Below are 27,419 nucleotides of genomic sequence, written 5' to 3'. Positions count from 1 at the left end.
GCGATATTTTTTTTAAATTGCCACATTCCCCGAGAACCGCTATTCTTAGAGGGAGCAGTCATTTTACCTAAAATTTGGGGAATTGATATAATAAATTCCAATTATTGATATCAATAAACACTTATAATTATTAATAATAAGGGTATCATTGATTAATAAATCGAATTAATGATATAAATAATTTGAATAACTGATGTCATAAAATATTTTTTGATATCAAATATTAATTGATATCATTAATTCATTTATTGATATCAGGCATATATAGTATATATATATGTCTCTGTTGATAAATATCAATAGTTCATTTATTGATATCAATAATTCGAATTAATAATATCACATTTTGTAGATAAATACTAAAACGGCACCCCATAAGTTTCAACATCTTTAGTTGCAATACATTCGTTAAACTCGTGTTTGTCCCTTTAGAGGTGCAAAACATTCGGTAAACTCGTGTTTGTCCATTTAGAATCCCTCTTTCCTCATTCTCATACTCGGAGATCCAGTAACACTGTTTTCAAACTTTAGCACGCTTTTTGTTCGTTTGATGAGAGAATATATATATATATATATATGATCGATGAAAATGAATATATTGCTAATCGATTGTGATTGAAAATAATATTAATAATAATAATTATACTTCCCCCTTTTAATATTTTCAGCAGAAACATAATTATACAACCTAATACCTGAACCTGAACTTTAAAAAACACATACAATTAAGTGTCAACAAAGCAAATAGCATAGTTGGATTGATACGGAGATCATTTGTGTATTTAGATGAATCAATGTTTACATTACTATTTAATGCACTAGTAAGGCCCCATCTTGAATATGCTGCGAGCGTCTGGAACCCTTTCAGAATTAACGATATTGATCTGATTGAAAATGTGCAGAGGAGGGCAACTAAACTCATCCCAGGACTTAAAACGCTATCGTATTCGGAACGTTTGGAAAGATTAAATCTTCCAACACTTTCACATCGGAGAACTAGAGGAGATGTCATCAATGTGTTTAAAATAATGAACAATATATATGATAGTCGAGTAACGAAAAACTTTTTCCAAATGGACAATAACAACAGAACTAGAGGTCACTCCCAGAAAATTTTCAATAAAACGATGTCGACGGGATGCAAGGAAACACTTCTTTAGCTATCGAATTGTTGATCTCTGGAACAGTCTTCCCCAACATGTTATAAATGCAGAAACTGTTTATCAGTTGGAAATCCTGTTGGACAATTATTGGAAAAATAACCGGTTTATATATAAAGAAGAATTATCTCCAAATGCTACATGTACATTGCACCGGACTGATATTATTATTATTTCTTTGTAATTTACTGGATATGGATATAGAGGCTTTCAGCCTGCGTCCATAATGTTTCCTAATAAATACAGGTTTCTGGTTTCAGATCTCAGCGGTGTTGTAAAGGACCCGTTACTATGGTAACAATGGTACTGTACAGTACAGATCGATATATTCTTTATTTCCCCTCGCTCAGCATAGCATTCCACAGTCCGAAATAGCGGACATCCTTACGCCAAACAATCCTATTTACTGGGCGTTTCACTTGGATTGCATGTCAGTACCAGGTACCTCTAGTTCAAAGATTTCACTCCGGTATGTACAATTGTATGTGTGTGAGAGTTCAAACAATATAATACAATATGGACAGTGTTAACGATGGCGTTATAACCCATTCTATATCCGGGTCTTGCATTCGGATGAGTCCTTCTGACTCAAAGAACGATGTCGTCCCGACCGACAAGGTCAATTAAGGACACACCTGTGATAATTTCACGCAGGTTTTGTAATCGAATACTACAGACATGTTATAGAGTCCCTTTGGTTTACAGAACGAAAAATGTTCGTACACATGTACCTAACTATCTGTTATGAACTACCCGGTAGTCTATTACTTGTAAGGAGTCGTCTTATAACTAGGTCATACACGTGAGCACGAGACCAGGTATTGTAATTCCTGTTACTGTACAGGTTAGATCTCCGAAGCTTTGTTCTGATTGGTCGATAGTCAGCGATCGGGTAACTATCCAACAGCTGTGGCTCAGTTCACACGTGTATTGTATGTGTGATATGAACTAAAGCTTACATAAGCGTGAGTTTACTGTGGCCATTCAAGCGTTTATTACTGGGTATAAACACTGGAACACGTTGACGCACACGTGCCGATTTCCATATACTGACCTACCCCAGTAAGTCGAAGCCAGGAATAATATACCCGGTTTTTTTCAGGGGCGTAGCTACGAAAACAGTAGAATGCGAATCTAACAGGAGGTAACGCATGAAGACAGATCACAAAATAAATATGGCCATGAATGGAACCAGAGCGACTGGAGTAAGCAATAATGATGAGGATCAGAAGAAACCTTTCATCATCACTAGGATGTTCAATAAGATCACATCCTCAATGGAAAATGGATTTTACATGTAAGTATCGTATTGTCCAAAAATGTTTTTTCCCTATCTGTTTGTATTGCAGAAATTGAATGGAACAATATAAGTATATTACTAATTAATAAAATTAACTAGAAAAATATTTATCAGTTTAAAACTGGTATGATAAAGTGTTTGTACAATCGTTAATAAATGTAATAGGTAGGAATTTCTGCAATTATATTAAGTACTTTTTCCTGATTATAAATTCCCAAATGGAAAATTTGAAGTTATGGACTGGTAAAGGCACCATATTTATTTAGATCTACCTGTATGTACACAGTGATAGATCTAAGCTCTACAGGTATGTTAAAGCTACTAGAACATAGGTTCCTTGTGCGTAAGATGGAAAATAATATGTAATACATATCTCTATTCATGTAAATGTGTATAATATATATATCATATTCCTATCTTATGTGCCATGAACCTATGTCAAGACAGGGACAGAATCTGGAGAGAATTGAGTAGGTAGGTCTAGAATAGAGGTATACACGGATACCCTGGTAGGAATGTATACATCCCTCTATATAGCTATAAACCATTGTTACAAGACTGAGAGAAACACACCCAAATCTATATATAATTTCAGTATATTACATGCAGTCAAGTTGTGTACATAAACTTCTCGCACTACCTGTATTTAATGTACTGACTGTGAAATCGAAATCCGCTGTGTCATATTCCGGCTATCTTTATGGTTGAATAGGTTAACAAGTCCTCATATGAATAATTTAAACCACCAGATAAAATATCTTGGTTTGTGAACTGATTATAACCAGGTGTTGCCATCTTGAAATATTTCTGACCTTAAAGGTGTTTTTTTTAGTAAAGGAAATTTTACTGACCTTCAGCTACTTTCTTCCAGTAGATTAAATGTTAATTTCTACATACTTCCTAGCTAATAAATCTTCCCTATGTAGTGATGTAATGTGAGTGTAATGTTTTATTAGGGATTACTTTAAATACTGGAGCAATAGTCATCAGTTGATAATACCTAGAAAAGTGAATCAACTAACTAATAAACAAAGGAATTAAATAATTGATACTTTTGGTGATTAATATGAAATCGATAGGTGGACCCTTTAGGAAATCCACTATATTCATAAAACCACTACCAACTGAACATTAGGCTAAAGTTTCATATGAATCTGGCTTTGAATATCAAATTGCCCAAATTTTGATTTTAAAACAAATATTATCAATGTTGCCATTTCATTTCCTGCTTGTTTCTTATTTCATTGCACGGAATATGATAAGTTGTTGGTGATTGTCAATTATCATAGTCAATGATATGTAAAACTAAACTTCACCAATCTGAACAAATCTTGTAGTCTGCAAGATTTCTATATTTACAACAATTATCATTTAATCGTTATTGCTTGTAAGATATATATATAGGAGTAATGAAAAATGTACTGTCCATGTGCACGCTGGGACTAACCTGGTAAGTACTACCTGGTAAGAGCCCTCATCTCAGGACCTAGGATACCCTACAAGTGACCTCGTTTCATGACCTAGGACATCCTACCTGGTAAGTGACCTCATTTCATGACCTAGGACACCCTACCTGGTAAGTGACCTCGTTTCATGACCTAGGACATCCTACCTGGTAAGTGACCTCGTTTCATGACCTAGGACACCCTACCTGGTAAGTGACCTCGTTTCATGACCTAGGACATCCTACCTGGTAAGTGACCTCGTTTCATGACCTAGGGCATCCTACCTGGTAAGTGACCTCGTTTCATGACCTAGGACACCCTACCTGGTAAGTGACCTCGTTTCAGGACCTAGGACACCCTACCTGGTAAGTGACCTCGTTTCATGACCTAGGACACCCTACCTGGTAAGTGACCTCGTTTCATGACCTAGGACATCCTACCTGGTAAGTGACCTTGTTTCATGACCCAGGACATCCTACCTGGTAAGTGACCTCATCTCAGGACCTAGGACACCCTACCTGGTAAGTGACCTCGTTTCAGGACCTAGGACACCCTACCTGGTAAGTGACCTCATCTCATGACCTAGGACACCCTACCTGGTAAGTGACCTCGTTTCAGGACCTAGGACACCCTACCTGGTAAGTGACCTCGTTTCATGACCTAGGACACCCTACCTGGTAAGTGACCTCGTTTCAGGACCTAGGACATCCTACCTGGTAAGTGACCTCGTTTCATGACCTAGGACACCCTACCTGGTAAGTGACCTCGTTTCATGACCTAGGACACCATACCTGGTAAGTGACCTCATCTCAGGACCTAGGACACCCTACCTGGTAAGTGACCTCATCTCAGGACCTAGGACACCCTACCTGGTAAGTGACCTCGTCTCAGGACCTAGGATGCCCTACCTGGTAAGTGACCTCGTTTCATGACCTAGGACACCCTACCTGGTAAGTGACCTCGTTTCATGACAAAGGACATCCTACCTGGTAAGTGACCTCATCTCAGGACCTAGGACAACCTACCTGGTAAGTGACCTCGTTTCATGACCTAGGACACCCTACCTGGTAAGTGACCTCGTTTCATGACATAGGACGCCCTACCTGGTAAGTGACCTCATTTTACGACCTAGGACACCCTACCTGGTAAGTGACCTCGTTTCATGACCTAGGACACCATACCTGGTAAGTGACCTCATCTCAGGACCTAGGACACCCTACCTGGTAAGTGACCTCATCTCAGGACCTAGGACACCCTACCTGGTAAGTGACCTCGTCTCAGGACCTAGGACACCCTACCTGGTAAGTGACCTCGTCTCAGGACCTAGGACACCCTACCTGGTAAGTGACCTCGTCTCAGGACCTAGGACATCCTACCTGGTAAGTGACCTCGTCTCAGGACCTAGGACACCCTACCTGGTAAGTGACCTCATCTCAGGACCTAGGACACCCTACCTGGTAAGTGACCTCGTTTCATGACATAGGACATCCTACCTGGTAAGTGACCTCATCTCAGGACCTAGGACACCCTACCTGGTAAGTGACCTCGTTTCATGACCTAGGACACCCTACCTGGTAAGTGACCTCGTTTCATGACATAGGACACACTACCTGGTAAGTGACTTTGTCTCAGGACCTAGGACATCCTACCTGACTACTATAAATGAAATTCCTACCAGCCTGGTGAGCTTATATACATTGGTGACTTGCACTTTTATACTAACTTCTTTTTCACAAAGTCTTTGATGACATCTACGTACCCTGACTCTGTTAATCCAACAAATCCTCCAGTCCTTGTCCCTCGTTATCAATGAACCTTTTATCATCAATACAATAACATTAATGATATCTCTTTATTTTCCAGGCTTGGAATGCTGATTGGCACCCACCCTTTTAAGTGTGTGGTGGTGAGTGCGTTTGTGGTGGGCATATTTACTCTTGGTGTGATCAACTTCACGGAAAACACCGATTCCGATTCCCTCTGGGTACCGTCAGATGCTGATGTATTCAAGTACAAAAACTGGGCATCTGAGAATTTCCCTAGTACTCTACGCACTGCCAGCATTATATTTGTTTCGAATGATGTCTTGAGTACATCAGCTGTTCAGGCAGTAAGTATATTCCTCATTGTTAATTTGGTACTGGCCTATATAAACATAATCTTATTTAATGTAATTGGAATATTGTGTGTACAAGGTTTTAGCTTGTTATCTTTTGTCCTTGCAGATGAACAGTCTATACAAAAGTAGTCTTGGATTGACAACGTCATCAGGGAAAAACTACACAGAAATCTGTTTTCAGTGAGCTAAATTTATTTATCAAAATTTATTTATTTATTCATCAAAATTTATTTATCAAAATCTACACATAGTTTATGTTTCCCACTCTCTCATAAGTTATTACATGTGGACATTTCATTTACCGCAGGTAACTTTGAGATCTTAAAACTAATCTGTCCTTCTGTTCCTTGTCTTCTTATTCTTAGTGTCTCCTTGACACCCGTCCTCATATGACTGGGACTGTTGGTGTCTCCTTGACATCCGTCCTCATATGACTGGGACTGTTGGTGTCTCCTTGACACCCGTCCTCATATGACTGGGACTGTTGGTGTCTCCTTGACACCCGTCCTCATATGACTGGGGCTGTTGGTGTCTCCTTGACACCTGTCCTCATATGACTGGGACTGTTGGTGTCTCCTTGACATCCGTCCTCATATGACTGAGGCTGTTGGTGTCTCCTTGACACCCGTCCTCATATGACTAGGACTGTTGGTGTCTCCTTGACAGCCATTGTCATATGACCCTGGCTGTTGGTGTCTCCTTGACACCTGTCTTCATATGACTCTGGCTGTTGGTGTCTCCATGACAGCCGTTGTCATATGACTGGGACTGTTGGTGTCTCCTTGACATCCGTCCTCATATGACTGGGACTGTTGGTGTCTCCTTGACACCCGTCCTCATGTGACTGGGACTGTTGGTGTCTCCTTGATACCCGTCCTCATATGACTCTGGCTGTTGGTGTCTCCTTGACACCCGTCCTCATATGACTGGGACTGTTGGTGTCTCCTTGACATCCGTCCTCATATGACTGGGGCTGTTGGTGTCTCCTTGACACCCGTCCTCATATGACTGGGACTGTTGGTGTCTCCTTGACATCCGTCCTCATATGACTGAGGCTGTTGGTGTCTCCTTGACACCTGTCCTCATATGACTGGGACTGTTGGTGTCTCCTTGACAGCCATTGTCATATGACCCTGGCTGTTGGTGTCTCCTTGACACCTGTCTTCATATGACTCTGTCTGTTGGTGTCTCCATGACAGCCGTTGTCATATGACCCTGGCTGTTGGTGTCTCCTTTACACCTGTCCTCATATGACCCAGGCTGTTAGTGTCTCGTTAAAATTAAAGCAAATTGAACTGTTATGTCTATACGTTTGGTTAATTGTTCAGGTGATAATTAGGACCCAGCACAAAAGTGTGGGTGTACATATAGTAATTGCCCTGTCCATCTGTCGGTCTGTTTGTCAGCACTTTTATATTTCTGTTCAATCACTTAACTTTCCTTAGGTTAATTGAACTCAACTTAATACAGTGCTTCCTTATTGAAAGTGCTTGCTTGAGATTGCTTTTCAGCATCAAAGGTCAAAAGGCAAGTTCACTGTTACTAAATTTTATAAATAAAAAAATCAAATATTCCATGGAAAATCTAGAGTTTGCTTTGGCAAATCTAATTCAAACTTCTTTCAGTACTTCCATACTTAAAGTGTTTAGAATTGATTTACAGTTTGAAAGGTCAAAGATCAAGGTCACTGTTGCTATAAATAGAGAATTAGTTAACTTGCAATAACATGAGTTTCCTTTGTGCCGATCTGCCTCAATCTTCATTCAATGCTATTCTCATTGGAAGTGTGCTTGTTCGTGATTAACATCAACCTCTGTGATAAGGGCAAATGGCTTCTTGATGCTTATGAAGGATATATAGCCACATAGTAGGGCCCTTACTGACCTGTCAGTGGTCTAGTTAAATTCATGTTTGAATCATATGAATAAATTAATTCCGCATAAAATTCGTTGTAAAGCCTTGTTCTTAGGAAAATTAACATTTCAATTAACATTTCAAAAAAATGTGAAAGCCTTGTTTAAGCATTACTTTATAAATGCTGGAACTACTGATAATTTCTTTTGTATAGTGTTAAAAATGGTGTTTGTTAATGCATTTTGTTATAATTTATAGATCTGGCTCCAACTGTTTAGTGAACAGTATCCTTGAATTGTGGAGCTTCAATGATGCCAGTATAACCGGGGCAAGTAGAACTGATATCGTCAACACAATCAACACTGCCACAGTGAGGTAAGTTTAAAGTTGTAGGATTGTAGACAATGTCAAAATGAGGTAGGTTTACAGTTGTAGGATTGGAGAAAAGATAAGGCATTATCAAAGGAGACATTAAAAAGAAGGAAGTGAAAAGATATTCCAAAATTTATTGTTGCCACATATGATCATGCAATGGAGCCAGCAGGTAAAATATCATAAACCCTACCTGAAGGATAGAGGATTAAAGACAAACACTGCCACAGTGAGGTAGGATTACTGTCGGAGGATTAAAGACAAACACTGTCACAGTGAGGTAGGAATACTGTCAGAGGATTAAAGACAAACACTGTCACAGTGAGGTAGGGTTACTGTCGGAGGATTAAAGACAAACACTGCCACAGTGAGGTAGGGTTACTGTCGGAGGATTAAAGACAAACACTGTCACAGTGAGGTAGGATTACTGTTGGAGGATTAAAGACAAACACTGCCACAGTGAGGTAGGATTACTGTCAGTGGATTAAAGACAAACACTGCCACAGTGAGGTAGGGTTACTGTCGGAGGATTAAAGACAAACACTGCCACAGTGAGGTAGGGTTACTGTCAGAGGATTAAAGACAAACACTGCGACAGTGAGGTAGAATTACTGTCAGTGGATTAAAGACAAACACTGCGACAGTGAGGTAGAATTACTGTCAGTGGATTAAAGACAAACACTGCGACAGTGAGGTAGAATTACTGTCAGTGGATTAAAGACAAACACTGCCACAGTGAGGTAGGATTACTGTTGGAGGATTAAAGACAAACACTGCGACAGTGAGGTAGAATTACTGTCAGTGGATTAAAGACAAACACTGCGACAGTGAGGTAGAATTACTGTCAGTGGATTAAAGACAAACACTGCCACAGTGAGGTAGGATTACTGTTGGAGGATTAAAGACAAACACTGCCACTGAGGTAGGATTACTGTCAGAGGATTAAAGACAAACACTGCCACAGTGAGGTAGGGTTACTGTCAGAGGATTAAAGACAAACACTGCGACAGTGAGGTAGAATTACTGTCAGTGGATTAAAGACAAACACTGTCACAGTGAGGTAGAATTACTGTCAGAGGATTAAAGACAAACACTGTCACAGTGAGGTAGGATTACTGTCAGAGGATTAAAGACAAACACTGTCACAGTGAGGTAGAATTACTGTCAGTGGATTAAAGACAAACACTGCCACAGTGAGGTAGGGTTACTGTCGGAGGATTAAAGACAAACACTGCGACAGTGAGGTAGGGTTACTGTCGGAGGATTAAAGACAAACACTGCCACAGTGAGGTAGGGTTACTGTCGGAGGATTAAAGACAAACACTGCGACAGTGAGGTAGGGTTACTGTCGGAGGATTAAAGACAAACACTGCCACTGTGAGGTAGGATTACTGTCAGAGGATAAAAGACAAACACTGCCACAGTGAGGTAGGGTTACTGTCGGAGGATTAAAGACAAACACTGCCACAGTAAGGTAGGGTTACTGTCAGAGGATTAAAGACAAACACTGCCACAGTGAGGTAGGATTACTGTCGGAGGATTAAAGACAAACACTGTCACAGTGAGGTAGGATTACTGTCAGAGGATTAAAGACAAACACTGCCACAGTGAGGTAGGGTTACTGTCGGAGGATTAAAGACAAACACTGCCACAGTAAGGTAGGGTTACTGTCAGAGGATTAAAGACAAACACTGCCACAGTGAGGTAGGATTACTGTCGGAGGATTAAAGACAAACACTGTCACAGTGAGGTAGGATTACTGTCAGAGGATTAAAGACAAACACTGCCACAGTGAGGTAGGATTACTGTCAGTGGATTAAAGACGAACACTGCCACAGTGAGGTAGGATTACTGTCAGTGGATTAAAGACAAACACTGCCACAGTGAGGTAGGAATACTGTCGGAGGATTAAAGACGAACACTGCCACAGTGAGGTAGGATTACTGTCGGAGGATTAAAGACAAACACTGCCACAGTGAGGTAGGAATACTGTCAGAGGATTAAAGACAAACACTGCCACAGTAAGGTAGGAATACTGTCAGAGGATTAAAGACAAACACTGCCACAGTAAGGTAGGATTACTGTCAGAGGATTAAAGACAAACACTGCCACAGTAAGGTAGGATTACTGTCAGAGGATTAAAGACAAACACTGCCACAGTGAGGTAGGGTTACTGTCGGAGGATTAAAGACAAACACTGCCACAGTAAGGTAGGATTACTGTCGGAGGATTAAAGACCAACACTGCCACTGTGAGGTAGGGTTACTATCAGTGGATTAAAGACAAACACTGCCACAGTGAGGTAGGATAACTGTCAGTGGATTAAAGACGAACACTGCCACAGTGTGGTAGGAATACTGTCGGAGGATTGAAGACAAACACTGCGACAGTGAGGTAGGATTACTGTCGGAGGATTAAAGACAAACACTGCCACAGTGAGGTAGGATTACTGTCGGAGGATTAAAGACAAACACTGCCACTGTGAGGTAGGATTACTGTCAGTGGATTAAAGACAAACACTGCCACAGTGAGGTAGGGTTACTGTCAGAGGATTAAAGACAAACACTGCCACTGTGAGGTAGGATTACTGTCAGAGGATTGAAGATAAATGGTGCTGCAGTGAGCTATCTTAAGAGGCAGATTTGACCCTAATTTTTAGCTCACTGGTTACGAGTAGCCGAGTGCTAATGCTGTCACCCCGGTGTCCGCATCAGCGTCCCACCCCAAAGCTTTAAAGTTTTTTGAGTAAGTTTTTGGAAAGCTTGTAAGTCCAAAAGTATACACCTCAGGCCCTTCTAAGTTGGTTTATACATTCATTAGAGGTCTAGGAGTGATGTTATGGCAAAATTATGCAGAAACAAATTGTGATATTTTTGCATTTTACCATTTTGTCGACTTAAATTTTTTGGCACCAAAACTCACTTTAAAGTTTTTGGGGTCAGTTTTTGGAAAGTTTGTAAGTCCAAAAGTATACACCTCATGCCCTTCTAAATTGGTTTATGCATTCATTAGAGATCCAGGAGTGATGCTGTGGCAAATCATGCAGAAAAAAACATTGGCATTTTGGTATTTTACTATTTAGTGGACTTACTTTTTTTGACACAAAAACTCACTTTAAAGATTTTGGGGGTTAGTTTTGAAAAGCTTGTAAGTCCACACCCTTCTTATTTGGTTTATACATCCATTAGAGGTCTAGGAGCGATATTATGTGACATACAATTCAAAATGGTACTCTTATGTATTGCTATAAAACATGTACAGACCTCCAGTTACAAACAAACATAGGAATCTGACTATACAAGAAATATATATATATATTGTACATGTAGAGCCTGTAATGTAATCAATACACTGTTTTGTTTTTCAGCCCTATGTATGGTAGGCCGTATGATTTTACTACAGCCCTGGGTGGCATCACCTACAGTTCAGGCACAACTGTCGGCTCTGCTATGGCAGCTAAAATGGTCTTCTTTCTGAAGGGAGATAGTGCAGTGAGTCTTTCTTTTATGTTATTCAAGAAAACTTCTCTAAACGTAAAATATTTCTCGGAACACAGACCAGACAAAAATGATTAAATCATCTCTCAATGCCTCACAGATAAGGCAGTTCTTCCTCAGGTAAATTATAGTTCTCACAACTCTTAACTTTAATATACATGTACTTTGATAAGGCCTTGTATATTTTAGTAAGATTGTTTGGTAGGTACTTAATACTTGGGTAATATCTTGTGTATTTTAGTAAGATTGTTTGGTAGGTACTTAATATAGTAACTTGGGTAAGATCTTGTATATTTTGGTAAGATTGTTTGGTAGGTACTTAATACTTGGGTAAGATCTTGTATATTTTGGTAAGATCTACTTATTCTTTTGGTAAGATTCCAAATACTTTGACAAGGTTGTGTATATTTTGGAAGGATCTCTTATACTTTTGTAAAACGTTCTATATTTCTTAGATAAGGCCCCATATACGTAAGGAAATCCTGCATATATATAGATAACGTTAAGATAGATCTTCAACAATTTTACAGCAAATATTTAATCTATAAATTTGCTATATTTTAGAACAAAGCTGAATCAATGGACTGGGAAACCAAGATAGTAAACCTGGTACTGAATGCAAAGGACAGTTCTATTTCTGAATACTACATCCTAGCCACAAGGAGGTATGTCACATCTTTATCACAATGTAGTTCACATTTAGTTAATATAATTCATTAGGTCACCTATTCAAATGAATGACCTTGACCTTTATTCAAGGTCACATTAGTCAAATAGGCTAAAATAGTAAATTAAATGATTTCTTCTCAATGATCAAGTGGCCCAGAGACCTGATATTATGTGTAGCATGCTGGGGTGGAGGGCTACAAAGTTTGTTTAAACGAATATACTTTGACCTACATTTAAGTTCACAAGGTCAAATATGCTGAAATCTTTAAACAACTTCTCAATAATCAAGAGGCCCACAGGGATATGATATTGGGTCTGTAGCCTGCTGTGATGTAGACGGCTTTCTAATCACAGGTGTCGAATGTACAAAAATCTTCAAATGACGACATCTCAATGCTCTTATAGTCGCCTTAAACTTCATCAGTTGTAGGATGATGAATTGACATAATTTGGAGGCAATCATTAATCATTACACATCATTGTAGGAATCGCCCGGTTTATTTGATGGGGAATTTTACTCCAAAAGCTCATGCAAGACCTCCTCCAAATTTATCTCTGATAAGTGACATTTAATTAGGTCAGCGTAACTGTTATAATAGTGTCTGAGAATACCATTAATTTGGCTAATGTTGGACATTTCTTTCTTTCAGTTTTTCCGACGTGGCAGGAGATGCCATTAGTGGTGATGTTTCCTTACTCAGTGCAGGTTATATGATAGTAATAGTGTATGTCGTCATCATCCTCGGCAGATTTAACTGTCTAGATTTCGGGGTAAGTGTATGCAGTATCAAATGTTTGAAATTTGGTTTATCTTTTTTAACGTCCTATTAACAGCCAGGGTCATTTAAGGATGTGCCAGGTTATGGATGTAGAGGAAAGGCGGAGGACCTGGAGAAAAATAACCGACATACAACCAGTACAAGGCAACTGCCACATGTGGGTTTTGAACTCGCAACCCAGAGGTGGAGGGCTAGTGATAAAGTGTTAGGATACCTTAACCACTTGGCCACCGTGGCCCTACCAAATCTTGGAAAAACAAAACCAAAACAAATAGCTTACTGCTATAAAGTGACATCATTAGAAATCAGTCCTAGTTCAAGGAAATATTTCACTGCTATAAACTAGAAAAATCCATTGCATAACAGCTCTCCAGTCCTAGCTAACTCAACTAGAAATCAATGAAAATGTGCTTTTCAATATTAGTCCAAACAGAAATTTGTCTGTGTTATAGTCAGTTCAACAGTAATCCATTGAAGCTCGCTGAGAAATTTGTCTGTGTTATAGTCAGTTCAACAGTAATCCATTGTAGCTCGCTGAGAAATTTGTCTGTGTTATAGTCAGTTCAACAGTAATCCATTGTAGCTCGCTGAGAAATTTGTCTGTATTATAGTAATTTAACAGTAATCAATGTTAACTAGTTATCTATACCATTTTGTCCCTGATCACAACTGTTTCAAAATAATGATGTTGTTTGTTGACCACAGCTGGGTATTTCGGTGTGCGGCATTCTAGTGATCGGATTGTCGTTAGGTTTCTCGTATGGACTGGCGTCTGCTGCTGGCTGGAATTACACACCTCTACATTCAGTGCTCCCTTTCCTCCTGTTAGGTAAATACCTGACTGATTTTGTAATTTTATGTAACTTTCTTGAGATTCTACAGATTCCTTCATACCATAATAGCTATAATGTTACTGTCTTTTAAATGTTTGCTCAAATGTTTCGCTCAGGTAGCACTTAGTTATGAATTTGATCCTGAGTCTCCCTACAGGCAGTGATACCTTTGCTGTTTGATTTTAGACCACAAACTTGAGTATGAAACAACTATAATGATATCATTGACAGAGGCACCAGACAAACCGAGAGAAAATACATGTTTGTGATTTCTCGGTCGGAACCTTCTTTATATATCAATATCAAAAACTCTGTAACAGGTATCGGAGTGGATGATCTGTTTGTGATCATGGGTGCCTACAAAAGCCTGCCTGATGGGTATTCTGAACGACCTGTCCATGAGCGAATGGCTATGACCCTGAAGCATGCAGGAGTGTCCATCACCGTCACATCCCTCACAGACATGTGTGCTTTTGGGATAGGTGCTACAACAGTAAGTGATGAGTAGGGACTCGTTATTAATGTAGACATAAAACAATTACTTGACAAACATATACTGGATATAGAAGTGGCTTTGTATTAATGAGTATATAATATAAGGTCAAGATAGAGTACATGGAAAGTGTGGAACCTTATAAATAGTGATTTAAATACTTTCCTTTTAGTTAGTCTACAACTAGACTTGATCTGGGTGTTGTATAAATGGAAGGTCTGGCTCCCTTGGGGGCAGATGGGTGGACCCAAACAGGCCACACACACTATAAGTCACTTCTCCTTCCAAATATAACTTACTGTTGTAATAAAAGTGGGATTGTACCTTCTCTCATTCACCCAATGTTTCTGTGAATTTAGTATCAGGTTGATTTCAACATGATTGTCCCATATGACAGTGTAGTAACTTCCTTTCCAGGTACTGCCCGCCCTACGCTCCTTTTGCGTGTTTTGTTGTCTCGGTATACTGGCCCTCTTCCTGTTGGCGGCTACTTTTTTTGTTGGCTGTATAGCTCTGACTGCTAAGAGACGCGATGATGACAGGAATTCCTGTATATGCTGCTATAGACACAATGCTTACTATCAACCAAATGAATGCAGTAAAACAGAATTGTTTGTCACAGCAGTGAAGAAGTTTTACGCACCTAATCTGATGCGTTTACCTGTGAAGGTACATGTGTTTTCTGATTCTGACGGTTTGATCTAGGTCGACCATAGTAACGCTCAGCATTGTCATACCTTTATAACCAATACTTATAGTGGAATTTCTTGTAAATTTAAAAGAAAAGAAATGATTAAATAAAAACAAATTTATAAATATATTTTTAGTAAGTAGTGCATCATTCTTCCAGAATCGCCATTTCTAATACAGTTTAATTAAAACGTTTATTTCAAACTTCCATTTTGAAGCTAATTAGCACTGGAAATTGCTTAATCTATTGAAATAAACTGGAAAATTACTTCAGAGGTATGAAAATAAACCAGGTCCACAATCTATTATGTGATTGTAAATATTTCGTTTTGGTGAATACAGATAGTAGTTATGGTTGTGACTGCCATCTTCCTGGGCTTTGGTATTTGGGGCTTTGTGGTGCTGAAGCAGGAATACAACCCAATTTGGTTCATCCCGAGCGACTCATATCCCTACAAGTATGACAGTGCTAGTAACCTATACTTCAATACCGGTGCTCAGGCAGCAGTCTACTGCAGTAAGTATTATAACCCCACAACTCTGACAGTAGTCTACTGCAGTAAGTATTATATACCCCACAACTCTGACAGTAGTCTACTGCAGTAAGTATTATATACCCCACAACTCTGACAACAGTCTACTACAGTAAGTATTATATACCCCACAACTCTGACAGTAGTCTACTGCAGTAAGTATTATATACCCCACAACTCTGACAGTAGTCTACTGCAGTAAGTATTATATACCCCACAACTCTGACAACAGTCTACTACAGTAAGTATTATATACCCCACAACTCTGACAACAGTCTACTACAGTAAGTATTATATACCCCACAACTCTGACAGTAGTCTACTACAGTAAGTATTATATACCCCACAACTCGGACAGTTGTCTACTGCAGTAAGTATTATATACCCCACAACTCTGACAACAGTCTACTGCAGTAAGTATTATATACCCCACAACTCTGACAACAGTCTACTGCAGTAAGTATTATATACCCCACAACTCTGACAACAGTCTACTACAGTAAGTATTATATACCCCACAACTCTGACAGTAGTCTACTGCAGTAAGTATTATATACCCCACAACTCTGACAACAGTCTACTGCAGTAAGTATTATATACCCCACCACTCTGACAACAGTCTACTGCAGTAAGTATTATATACCCCACAACTCTGACAGTAGTCTACTACAGTAAGTATTATATACCCCACAACTCTGACAACAGTTTACTGTAGTAAGTATTATATACCCCACAACTCTGACAACAGTCTACTGCAGTAAGTATTATATACCCCACCACTCTGACAACAGTCTACTGCAGTAAGTATTATATACCCCACAACTCTGACAGTAGTCTACTACAGTAAGTATTATATACCCCACAACTCTGACAGTAGTCTACTACAGTAAGTATTATATACCCCACAACTCTGACAGTTGTCTACTGCAGTAAGTATTATATACCCCACAACTCTGACAACAGTCTACTGCAGTAAGTATTATATACCCCACAACTCTGACAACAGTCTACTACAGTAAGTATTATATACCCCACAACTCAGATAACAGTCTACTGCAGTAAGTATTATATACCCCACAACTCTGACAGTAGTCTACTGCAGTAAGTATTATATACCCCACAACTCTGACAACAGTCTACTGCAGTAAGTATTATATACCCCACAACTCTGACAACAGTCTACTGCAGTAAGTATTATATACCCCACAACTCTGACAACAGTCTACTGTAGTAAGTATTATATACCCCACAACTCTGACAACAGTCTACTACAGTAAGTATTATATACCCCACAACTCAGACAACAGTCTACTACAGTAAGTATTATATACCCCACAACTCTGACAACAGTCTACTGCAGTAAGTATTATATACCCCACAACTCTGACAACAGTCTACTACAGTAAGTATTATATACCCCACAACTCTGACAGTAGTCTACTGCAGTAAGTATTATATACCCCACAACTCAGACAGTAGTCTACTGCAGTAAGTATTATATACCCCACAACTCTGACAGTAGTCTACTGCAGTAAGTATTATATACCCCACAACTCGGACAGCAGTCTACTGCAGTAAGTATTATATACCCCACAACTCGGACAGTAGTCTACTGCAGTAAGTATTATATACCCCACAACTCTGACAACAGTCTACTACAGTAAGTATTATATACCCCACAACTCTGACAGTAGTCTACTGCAGTAAGTATTATATACCCCACAACTCTGACAGTAGTCTACTGTAGTAAGTATTATATACCCCACAACTCTGACAACAGTCTACTGCAGTAAGTATTATATTAATGTTAATTATTGTGGCACTTAAAATGTTTAATCTGGTGAGTTGCACATGTTTTTTTTTATATTTTTAAAGCTAATTACTGTAACAATGGATATTTAGAGATGTGGTCATGTTAAATACAGTATACAGAGATGCAGAATCTAGTGAGCTTATAAATCAGACATGTGTAAGAATCTATTGAGCTAATTCAGGTTTGAAGAACACAGTGCACTTATAAATGTAGAATCTAGTGGTCTAACTCACAGGTGCAAAATATAGTAAGAAAACTCAGAGATTTAGAATCCAGTGAGTTAACTCACAGGTGTAAAGTATAGTAAGATAACTCAGAGATGTAGAAACCAGTGAGTTAACTCACAGGTGTAAAGTATAGTAAGATAACTCACAGATGTAGAATCCAGTTGTATAATTCACAGGTGTTAAGTCATTTACATGTAGTTCTCACATATGTATGTTTTTTTAAAGCGTTACTCTCCTCATTATAATGCCAACTGTTTGTTATGTTGTAGGAACAACGTGGCAGCATTTTGAACATATAATGTATTGTTGTTATTCCAATTAAGTGTTTTTTTTTCTATATTTCAGAAAGCATAGATTACTACTCAAAACAGACCCAGTTTGATTCCCTGTACAACCAAATGACTGGTAGCAAATTCATATCCTCAGGGTCCACTGACAGCTGGTTCAAATCCTTTACCGACTGGCTCAGCAGTACATCAACCGCCTCAGTCACCTCCAGATTAGATTCTAGTAAGTTGACAGGATTGTAGACATCTTGAGCATACATAAAGTTTGGTAACCCACTAGATCACATTGTTACAGTAATACCCTCTATCATCCTCTCCTGCTTTGTAGATATCAATGATCATATACCAGACCTGATTTATGTTGTAGATAAATATCCGAGTTCCTCAGCAAACTTCTATGACCTGTTGTATGAGTTTGTGACGACTGAGGCGACAGGACTACGTCACAGGTCTGAGTTAGTGTTTACCAACACGTCGGGAGTTCTTGGAGTGTCTGTAAGTCCAATACCACAAACTAACACCTTAACATCTAAAACCTCTGTCTCTTAAGTTCAACTCTACAGACCAAGCATGGTCAACTTTAGTCAAATCTCATCCTGTCTATCAACTGTACAGACCAACACTTGGTCAACTTTAGTTAGATCTCATCCTGTCTGTCAGTTCAACTCTACAGACCAACACATGGTCAACTTTAGTTAGATCTCATCCTGTCTGTCAACTCTACAGACCAACACATGGTCAACTTTAGTTAGATCTCATCCTGTCTGTCAACTCTACAGACCAACGCATGGTCAACTTTAGTTAGATCTCATCCTGTCTGTCAGTTCAACTCTACAGACCAAAGCATGGTCAACTTTAGTTAGATCTCATCCTGTCTGCCAACTCTACAGACCAATGCATGGTCAACTTTAGTTAGATCTCATCCTGTCTGTCAACTCTACAGACCAAAGCATGGTCAACTTTAGTTAGATCTCATCCTGTCTGTCAACTCTACAGACCAACACATGGTCAACTTTAGTTAGATCTCATCCTGTCTGTCAACTCTACAGACCAACACATGGTCAACTTTAGTTAGATCTCATCCTGTCTGTCAACTCTACAGACCAACACATGGTCAACTTTAGTTAGATCTCATCCTGTCTTTCAACTCTACAGACCAAAGCATGGTCAACCCTAGTCAAATATCATCCTGTCTTTCAACTCTACAGACCAAAGCATGGTCAACTTTAGTTAGATCTCATCCTGTCTGTCAACTCTACAGACCAACTCATGGTCAACTTTAGTTAGATCTCATCCTGTCTGTCAACTCTACAGACCAAAGCATGGTCAACTTTAGTTAGATCTCATCCTGTCTGTCAACTCTACAGACCAACTCATGGTCAACTTTAGTTAGATCTCATCCTGTCTGTCAACTCTACAGACCAAAGCATGGTCAACTTTAGTTAGATCTCATCCTGTCTGTCAACTCTACAGACCAATGCATGGTCAACTTTAGTCGCATCTCATCCTGTCTGTCAACTCTACAGACCAACACATGGTCAACTTTAGTTAGATCTCATCCTGTCTGCCAACTCTACAGACCAATGCATGGTCAACTTTAGTTAGATCTCATCCTGTCTGTCAACTCTACAGACCAACACATGGTCAACTTTAGTTAGATCTCATCCTGTCTGCCAACTCTACAGACCAAAGCATGGTCAACTTTAGTTAGATCTCATCCTGTCTGTCAACTCTACAGACCAACACATGGTCAACTTTAGTTAGATCTCATCCTGTCTGTCAACTCTACAGACCAACACATGGTCAACTTTAGTTAGATCTCATCCTGTCTGTCAACTCTACAGACCAACGTATGGTCAACTTATGATAGATACAATCTTTTCTCATACATGTACATATTTCAACTGGGACATTTTTAAGAATTCAAGAATATGGGGAGTATATATTGACCAACCTAATGGTACATTTGAGACATTGACTCATTAACGAACATCTGATGCTTTAACAGCATTTTCTATGATTGGTAAGCTGACTTGATGATGTAATATTTTGCTCCAATGAATTCTGCCCAATGACATAGAAAGGTTGACCTGTTAGCTTGAGTTAATGTGAGCTTTTGTTTTGTAGGCATCCTACATCAAATACACCCACGTAGTGTTAACAGACTCGACAACTAAAATCGATGCTATGGAGAACACACAGAGTATTGTGTCGGCACAGTTTCCCAATGACAACTGTTTTGCATATGGCAGATTGTATTTACAGTGGTACACAAACAAGGTAACATATCCAAAATGGCTTTATGTTCAGTCATTATATGATTTGTTCAATATTATTTGTAGAAATGGGCCTTGCAGACATATTTTTAGTATAACCCAACACTTTTGCACAGATACATATGATTGATAACTTTGATGATATGAATTATTATATATTGGCTTATGCTAAAAGAAATAGCACCTGGTACTCAATTCATTGTGAAAATAATATGGAAGACTTGATTTGTTAGATTATTATTTATTTACATGTACAATGTATTTATGTTTTACACAGCCAATTAACAGCAAGCAATGACATAATTATCATGGCGTTGTTATCAGGGAGAAATGTCATGACCCAGACTTGTGAGTTGTACGTCGGTGAACGTTCAGTGACCTGCTGTAATACTGTGTTATAGGACAGAGTTATACGTCGGTGAACGTTAATGACCCGCTATAATACTATGTTATAGGACGGAGTTGTACGTCGGTGGATGTTCAGTGACCCGCCATAATACTGTGTTATAGGACAGAGTTTAACGTCTGTGAACATTCAGTGACCCGCCATAATACTGTGTTATAGGACAGAGTTGAAAGTCAGTGGACGTTCAGTGACCCGCTATAATACTGTGTTATAGGACGGAGTTGTACGTCGGTGGACGTTCAGTGACCTGCTGTAATACTATGTTATAGGACGGAGTTGTACGTCGGTGAATGTTCAGTGACCTGCTATAATACTATGTTATAGGACAGAGTTATATGTCAGTGAACTTTTAATGACCCGCTATAATACTGTGTTATAGGACGGAGTTGTACGTCGGTGAACGTTTAATGACCCGCTATAATACTGTGTTATAGGACAGAGTTGTACGTCAGTGAACGTTCAGTGACCCGCCATAATACTGTGTTATAGGACAGAGTTTAACGTCTGTGAACATTCAGTGACCCGCCATAATACTGTGTTATAGGACAGAGTTGAAAGTCAGTGAATGTTCAGTGACCTGCTGTAATACTATGTTATAGGACAGAGTTATACGTCAGTGAACTTTTTTGACCCGCTGTAATACTATGTTTTAGGTTATCCAAGTGGAGCTGTACAGGAATCTCGGACTAGCTGTTCTCTGTGTGTTTATAGTATGTCTGGTCCTCATTGCCAATCTCTTCACCAGTCTCATGGTCCTATCCTGTGTCCTGTTCACGTTGGTAAGTCATTCTAAAATTCTCACTGAAGACAAACAGCTGATACTTTATTACGTTTATATATCAGTACATATATATTTTTGTTGTCAATTTTAAGCTGAGAGGGAAGGAGTGGGAGATGGATTATTTCCTGTGGGTAAGGAGGGAATGGGTAAAGATGTGGTGTGGTAATACTGTTTTATTGAGTTATTTCCCTTTAACCAGGTAAGTTACTGAACATAGATTTAGTTGTGATGTAATGTGTAAGGCCCTGCCAGTCTGACTTGATAACTTTTATTGTGAATCATTAGACATACTTTTCACAAATTATTTATATCATAGGTAAAAAAAAAACCACTGGAGTAAAGTAGTTTACTCAGAAGGTTTGCAGGTAACAAAAGTGTTTCCCTAACAAATGCTAAATCATTATGTTTGTATTATCCAGGTGAGTGATACAGGCCCCATGGGTCTCTTGTTTTGTATTATCCAGGTGGACGTTGGTGGGATGATGCACTTCTGGGGTTTGACCATTGACACAGTGACCAGCATTATCCTTATCCTAGCTATTGGTCTGGCTGTAGACTACTCTGCTCACATTGGTCACTGCTTCATGACATTTAGTGGCGACAGAAATGGTGGGTACTAAATACTTCAAGTCATCAGTTTACAATCATAATTAACTTATATTATTAAGTAGTATGATAAAAAAGAAATACATTTTCTGTGCATTTGTTACCATATCTGAGCATTATCATGTTAACTTAATATGTTTGAATGAAATTGTGCTGTGTCATTTATAAATAATTCTCAGTTATAATGTTACAGAAGAAAAAAGAAATAAAACCTAATTTAGATAATGTCATCTGTGTTGGTGGTTAAGAGCTGGTTGTTTTGTAGCCCGAGTTCGTGGTACTCTGGTGGAGATGGGAAGTCCAGTGTTCAGTGGGGCTTTCAGTACCTTCCTGGCTTTCATCCTCCTAGCTGCCAGTAACAGCTATGTTTTTACTACATTTTTCAAGGTAAATATATAGATAGTTTTTACCTAGCTATGTACAGTTTATGCAGCTCATATTTTAATATATCTACAACGAAATTAGGTCTGTCTGTATGTCTGGTCCGGACAACTCCTAAACAGGTGGGCAGAATCCAATAATTCACCAAATATAAATGATCATGTGAAGATGTGCATGCCACTTTGTTTTTCACGAAATTATGCTTGCTATGGTAACAAACTTTTGTAAACAGGTTTTCAATAAGAGCCATAACCATAACATAAGTTTGTCCAGACAACTTCTCCTAAACCAGTGATCTGATTCCGATTAAACTTCACACAAATATAAAGGATCATGTGTAGATGTGCATGCATTTTTTTTTTTTTTTTAATTTGGTTGATATGGTAACTGGTCACTGTAAACAAGTTTTCTGATAATTATTTTGTCTTAAAAACTCCTCCTAAGCTGGTGGACAGATTCCAATGAAACTTCACACTAATATAGAGGACCATGTCTAGATGAGCATGTTTAAATTCCAAGATTGTTGTTGCCATGGTTACTGGTCATTATCAGCAGGTTTTTCTTGTCAGGGTAACTCCTCCTAAACTTGTGGGCTGATTTTCACAAAACTGCACAGGAATGTTAGGGAACACGTAGATATGCATGCAGTTGTTCAATTCAAAAATTTTGGTTGCCCTGGTAGCCGGTCATTATCAACAGGTTTTCCTCGTTCAGACAACTCCTAAACTGGTGATCTGAATCCGATGAACTTCTCAAAATTATAAAGGGCCATCTGCATATGTGCATGCAACCTTTTTTCTCAGAATTATGGCGGCTATGGCAACATGTCATTATAACTAGTTTTTCCGATAAAGAGCTGTAACCCCTCAGTTGTTTGGCCAATATTATATCAATCCAAAATGAATAACCTGTGATCCAATATTATATCAATCCAAAATAATTAACCTGTGATCTGTCATTAATGATATCACCATACCTGTGATATGTCATTAATGATATCACCATACCTGTGATCTGTCATTAATGATATCACCATACCTGTGATCTGTCAATGATGATATCACCATACCTGTGATCTGTCATTAATGATATCACCATACCTATGATCTGTCATTAATGATATCACCATACCTGTGACCTGTCATTAATGATATCACCATACCTGTGATCTGTCATTAATGATATCACCATACCTGTGATCTGTCATTAATGATATCACCATACCTGTGATCTGTCATTAATGATATCACCATACCTGTGATCTATATTTACAGGTGTTTCTACTAGTGGTAGTGTTTGGGGTGTTCCATGGACTTGCCTATCTTCCTGTTTTACTGAGCTGGATCGGACCGTCGCCATATTTGAGTGCTGAACGTGAGGAGAGAGGTCCGGGGGAGGTGGAACTTAAAGTTACAGCAGCTGACCTTAAATCACGCTCATCTTTACATGGAGAAATTAATCCAGCTATGGAAGATAAGGTATGTGACTGATATGTTTATGTAAAGATTAAAGAAATACAAACAAAGTAGGCGTACACATTGAGGATTATAGCACACATTGAGGATTATAGTACACATTGAGGATTATAGCACATTGAGGATTATAGTACACATTGAGGATTATAGTACACATTGAGGATTATAGTACACATTGAGGATTATAGCACACATTGAGGATTATAGTACACATTGAGGATTATAGTACACATTGAGGATTATAGTACACATTGAGGATTATAGCACACATTGAGTATTATAGTACACATTGAGTATTATAGTACACATTGAGGATTATAGTACACATTGAGGATTATAGTACACATTGAGGATTATAGTACACATTGAGGATTATAGTACACATTGAGGATTATAGTACACATTGAGGTACACATTGAGGATTATAGTACACATTGAGGATTATAGTACACATTGAGGATTATAGCACACATTGAGGATTATAGTACACATTGAGGATTATAGTACACATTGAGGATTATAGCACATTCATTTATTGTTAAAATGTACATATATCAAAACACACTCATTAATTAAAGTTATCTCTTTTAAACAATTAATGTCCTGTGAGAGTTTCAATTTATGATGAAATTTTCTCAATGACGTATACCAAGAAAGCAACTTCATTGAAAGTATATAAGAGTCGTAGGATTTTGCTGATGAATTATCTAGATTAACCTAAGTTTCTCTAGGCATTAAAATCTCCTTGAATGATTGATTTTTTTTTGTTCAGCATTAAAATTAGACCTGGGTTGATATGTATTACAGTAGTTACATTCCTCGTTAATGACGTTTGAGTATGGCAGTCTTCTGGAAGTGTATCACAGAGTCATATCCGGTTACTTGGAATGGTTTCATTTTTAAGTTAAAAGATGTTATTCTCATTGGTTATCCTAATATTATTGATTTTTTCCCTTTTATTTACCCTGAATCAGAAGTTATATGTGTGAGCCTGTGTCCGCCATATCGTGATACATTGTTTACATCCGGTAACATGTCAGTCTCCTCTTGTAATATCTTCGACCTACTCTAGTTATCACTAACGCCAAGTCTCATTTGTGTGCTGTGTTTTATTTGTGTCTGAGAATCGACCCCCACAACACTTAACAACCTATTGTATTATCTAACCAAGATCATTTCTGTACATGTCTGCACCATTGGACTTGTCAAGGAATGTGCCATCCCCCCAATTTTATCTTAAAAATGAATGTAATTTTTTTTTAACTTTAACTCCTGTTATATGCCACTTCTCAGGGTCAACTTCACTCAATCCTTTGAGTCTGACCCTTGTAGCATTGTAATGTCCCTTAATGGGCACTTTGGCTTGTAAAATCATTTAAGGGACTTTGAAATTTCAAATTGTGGTGTTTTAATGTCAGTGTAAGGACATTGAAATTTTGATCTGACATATTGTAATGTCAGTTAATTGGCATTGTGGTGTTGTTTTAGCAGTTAGTGGGCAATATGGTGTTGTAATATCAGTTTGTGGGCACTGTGATATTGTAATATCAGTTAGTGGGCACTGTGATATTGTAATATCAGTTAGTGGGCAATATGGTGTTGTAATATCAGTTAGTGGGCAATATGATGTTGTAATATCAGTTAGTGGGCAATATGGTGATGTAATATCAGTTAGTGGGCAATATGGTGTTGTAATATCAGTTAGTGGGCAATATGGTGATGTAATATCATTTAGTAGGCAATATGGTGTTGTAATATCAGTTAGTGGGCAATATGGTGTTGTAATATCACATAGTGGGCACTTTGGCATTGTGATATCAGTTAGTAGGCAACATGGTGTTGTAATATCAGTAAGTAGGCAATATGGTGTTGTAATATCAGTTAGTAGGCAATATGGTGTTGTAATATCAGTTAGTGGGCAATATGGTGTTGTAATATCAGTTAGTGGGCAATATGGTGTTGTAATATCAGTTAGTAGGCAATATGGTGTTGTAATATCAGTTAGTGGGCAATATGGTGTTGTAATATCAGTTAGTAGGCAATATGGTGATGTAATATCAGTTAGTAGGCAATATGGTGTTGTAATATCAGTTAGTGGGCAACATGGTGTTGTAATATCAGTTAGTAGGCAATATGGTGTTGTAATATCAGTACGTGGGCAATATGGTGTTGTAATATCAGTTAGTAGGCAACATGGTGTTGTAATATCAGTACGTGGGCAATATGGTGTTGTAATATCAGTTAGTGGGCAATATGGTGTTGTAATATCAGTACATGGGCAATATGGTGTTGTAATATCAGTTAGTGGGCAATATGGTGTTGTAATATCAGTTAGTAGGCAATATGGTGTTATAATATCAGTACATGGGCAATATGGTGTTGTTTTGTCCGCTTATGGGCACTTTGGCATTGTGATATCAGTTTGAGGATGTTGAAATTTCAATTTGTGGTGTTGTAGACGTACTCTTCTGTATATCAATGTGTTACAGTTCTCTCTAGGTCTGAGATATCCAGCAGTAGTGCTGTCTCTCTAGGTCTGAGATATCCAGCAGTAGTGCTGTCTCTCTAGGTTTGAGGCATCCAGCAGTAGTGCTGCCTCTCTAGGTCTGTGACATCCAGCAGAAGATCTGTCTCTCTAGGTCTGAGATATCCAGCAGTAGTGCTGTCTCTCTAGGTCTGAGATATCCAGCAGTAGTGCTGTCTCTCTAGGTCTGAGATATCCAGCAGTAGTGCTGCCTCTCTAGGTCTGTGACATCCAGCAGTAGTACTGCCTCTCTAGGTCCGAGACATTCAGCAGTAGTGCTGTCTCTCTAGGTCTGAGACATCCAGCAGTAGTGCTGTCTCTCTAGGTCTGAGTCATCCAGCAGTAGTGCTGTCTCTCTAGGTCGGAGATATCCAGCAGTAGTGCTGCCTCTCTAGGTCGGAGATATCCAGCAGTAAGTTCTGTCTCTCTAGGTTTGAGACATCCAGTAGTAGTGCGGTCTCTCTAGGTCTGAGACATCCAGCAGTAGTGCTGTCTCTCTAGGTCTGTGACATCCAGCAGTAGTGCTGCCTCTCTAGGTCGGAGATATCCAGCAGTAAGTTCTGTCTCTCTAGGTTTGAGACATCCAGCAGTAGTGCTGTCTCTCTAGGTCCGAGACATCCAGCAGTAGTGCTGTCTTTCTAGGTCTGTGACATCCAGCAGTAGTGCTGTCTTTCTAGGTCTGTGACATCCAGCAGTAGTGCTGTCTCTCTAGGTCCGAGACATCCAGCAGTAGTGCTGTCTCTCTAGGTCTGAGACATCCAGCAGTAGTGCTGTCTTTCTAGGTCTGTGACATCCAGCAGTAGTGCTGTCTTTCTAGGTCTGTGACATCCAGCAGTAGTGCTGTCTCTCTAGGTCTGTGACATCCAGCAGTAGTGCTGTCTTTCTAGGTCCGAGACATC

At 38.9% G+C, this 27,419-nt stretch overlaps 1 protein-coding gene across 2 annotated transcripts in view; it reads left to right on the top strand.

The window, feature by feature from the left end:
• Positions 1-2,137: 2,137 nt before the first annotated feature.
• The window catches only part of LOC117325039 (protein patched homolog 1-like), a 40,565-nt gene continuing 15,283 nt past the window's right edge, over positions 2,138-27,419 (top strand). The window contains exons 1-18 of one of the 2 annotated variants that reach the window (XR_004532118.1): positions 2,138-2,457; positions 5,769-6,015; positions 6,131-6,204; positions 8,137-8,253; positions 11,618-11,741; positions 12,312-12,412; positions 13,067-13,187; positions 13,901-14,024; positions 14,349-14,521; positions 14,939-15,190; positions 15,554-15,728; positions 18,130-18,294; positions 18,439-18,566; positions 20,199-20,351; positions 21,407-21,532; positions 21,999-22,143; positions 22,406-22,527; positions 23,796-23,999. Coding sequence is in view for 1 of the 2 variants with exons in the window: in XM_033880942.1 (XP_033736833.1) it covers positions 2,312-2,457; positions 5,769-6,015; positions 6,131-6,204; positions 8,137-8,253; positions 11,618-11,741; positions 12,312-12,412; positions 13,067-13,187; positions 13,901-14,024; positions 14,349-14,521; positions 14,939-15,190; positions 15,554-15,728; positions 18,130-18,294; positions 18,439-18,566; positions 20,199-20,351; positions 21,407-21,532; positions 21,999-22,143; positions 22,406-22,527; positions 23,796-23,999 (2,697 nt within the window). In the remaining variant the exon portion in view is untranslated. The remainder of the gene's footprint in view (positions 2,458-5,768; positions 6,016-6,130; positions 6,205-8,136; positions 8,254-11,617; positions 11,742-12,311; positions 12,413-13,066; positions 13,188-13,900; positions 14,025-14,348; positions 14,522-14,938; positions 15,191-15,553; positions 15,729-18,129; positions 18,295-18,438; positions 18,567-20,198; positions 20,352-21,406; positions 21,533-21,998; positions 22,144-22,405; positions 22,528-23,795; positions 24,000-27,419) is intronic. The other variant, XM_033880942.1, reaches the window with a different exon arrangement.

Source organism: Pecten maximus, chromosome 4, assembly GCF_902652985.1.
Source record: "Pecten maximus chromosome 4, xPecMax1.1, whole genome shotgun sequence".
Taxonomy (NCBI): domain Eukaryota; kingdom Metazoa; phylum Mollusca; class Bivalvia; order Pectinida; family Pectinidae; genus Pecten; species Pecten maximus.
The sequence above is the reverse complement of the archived record's forward strand: the minus strand, read 5'-3'. Positions and strand labels throughout refer to the sequence as shown.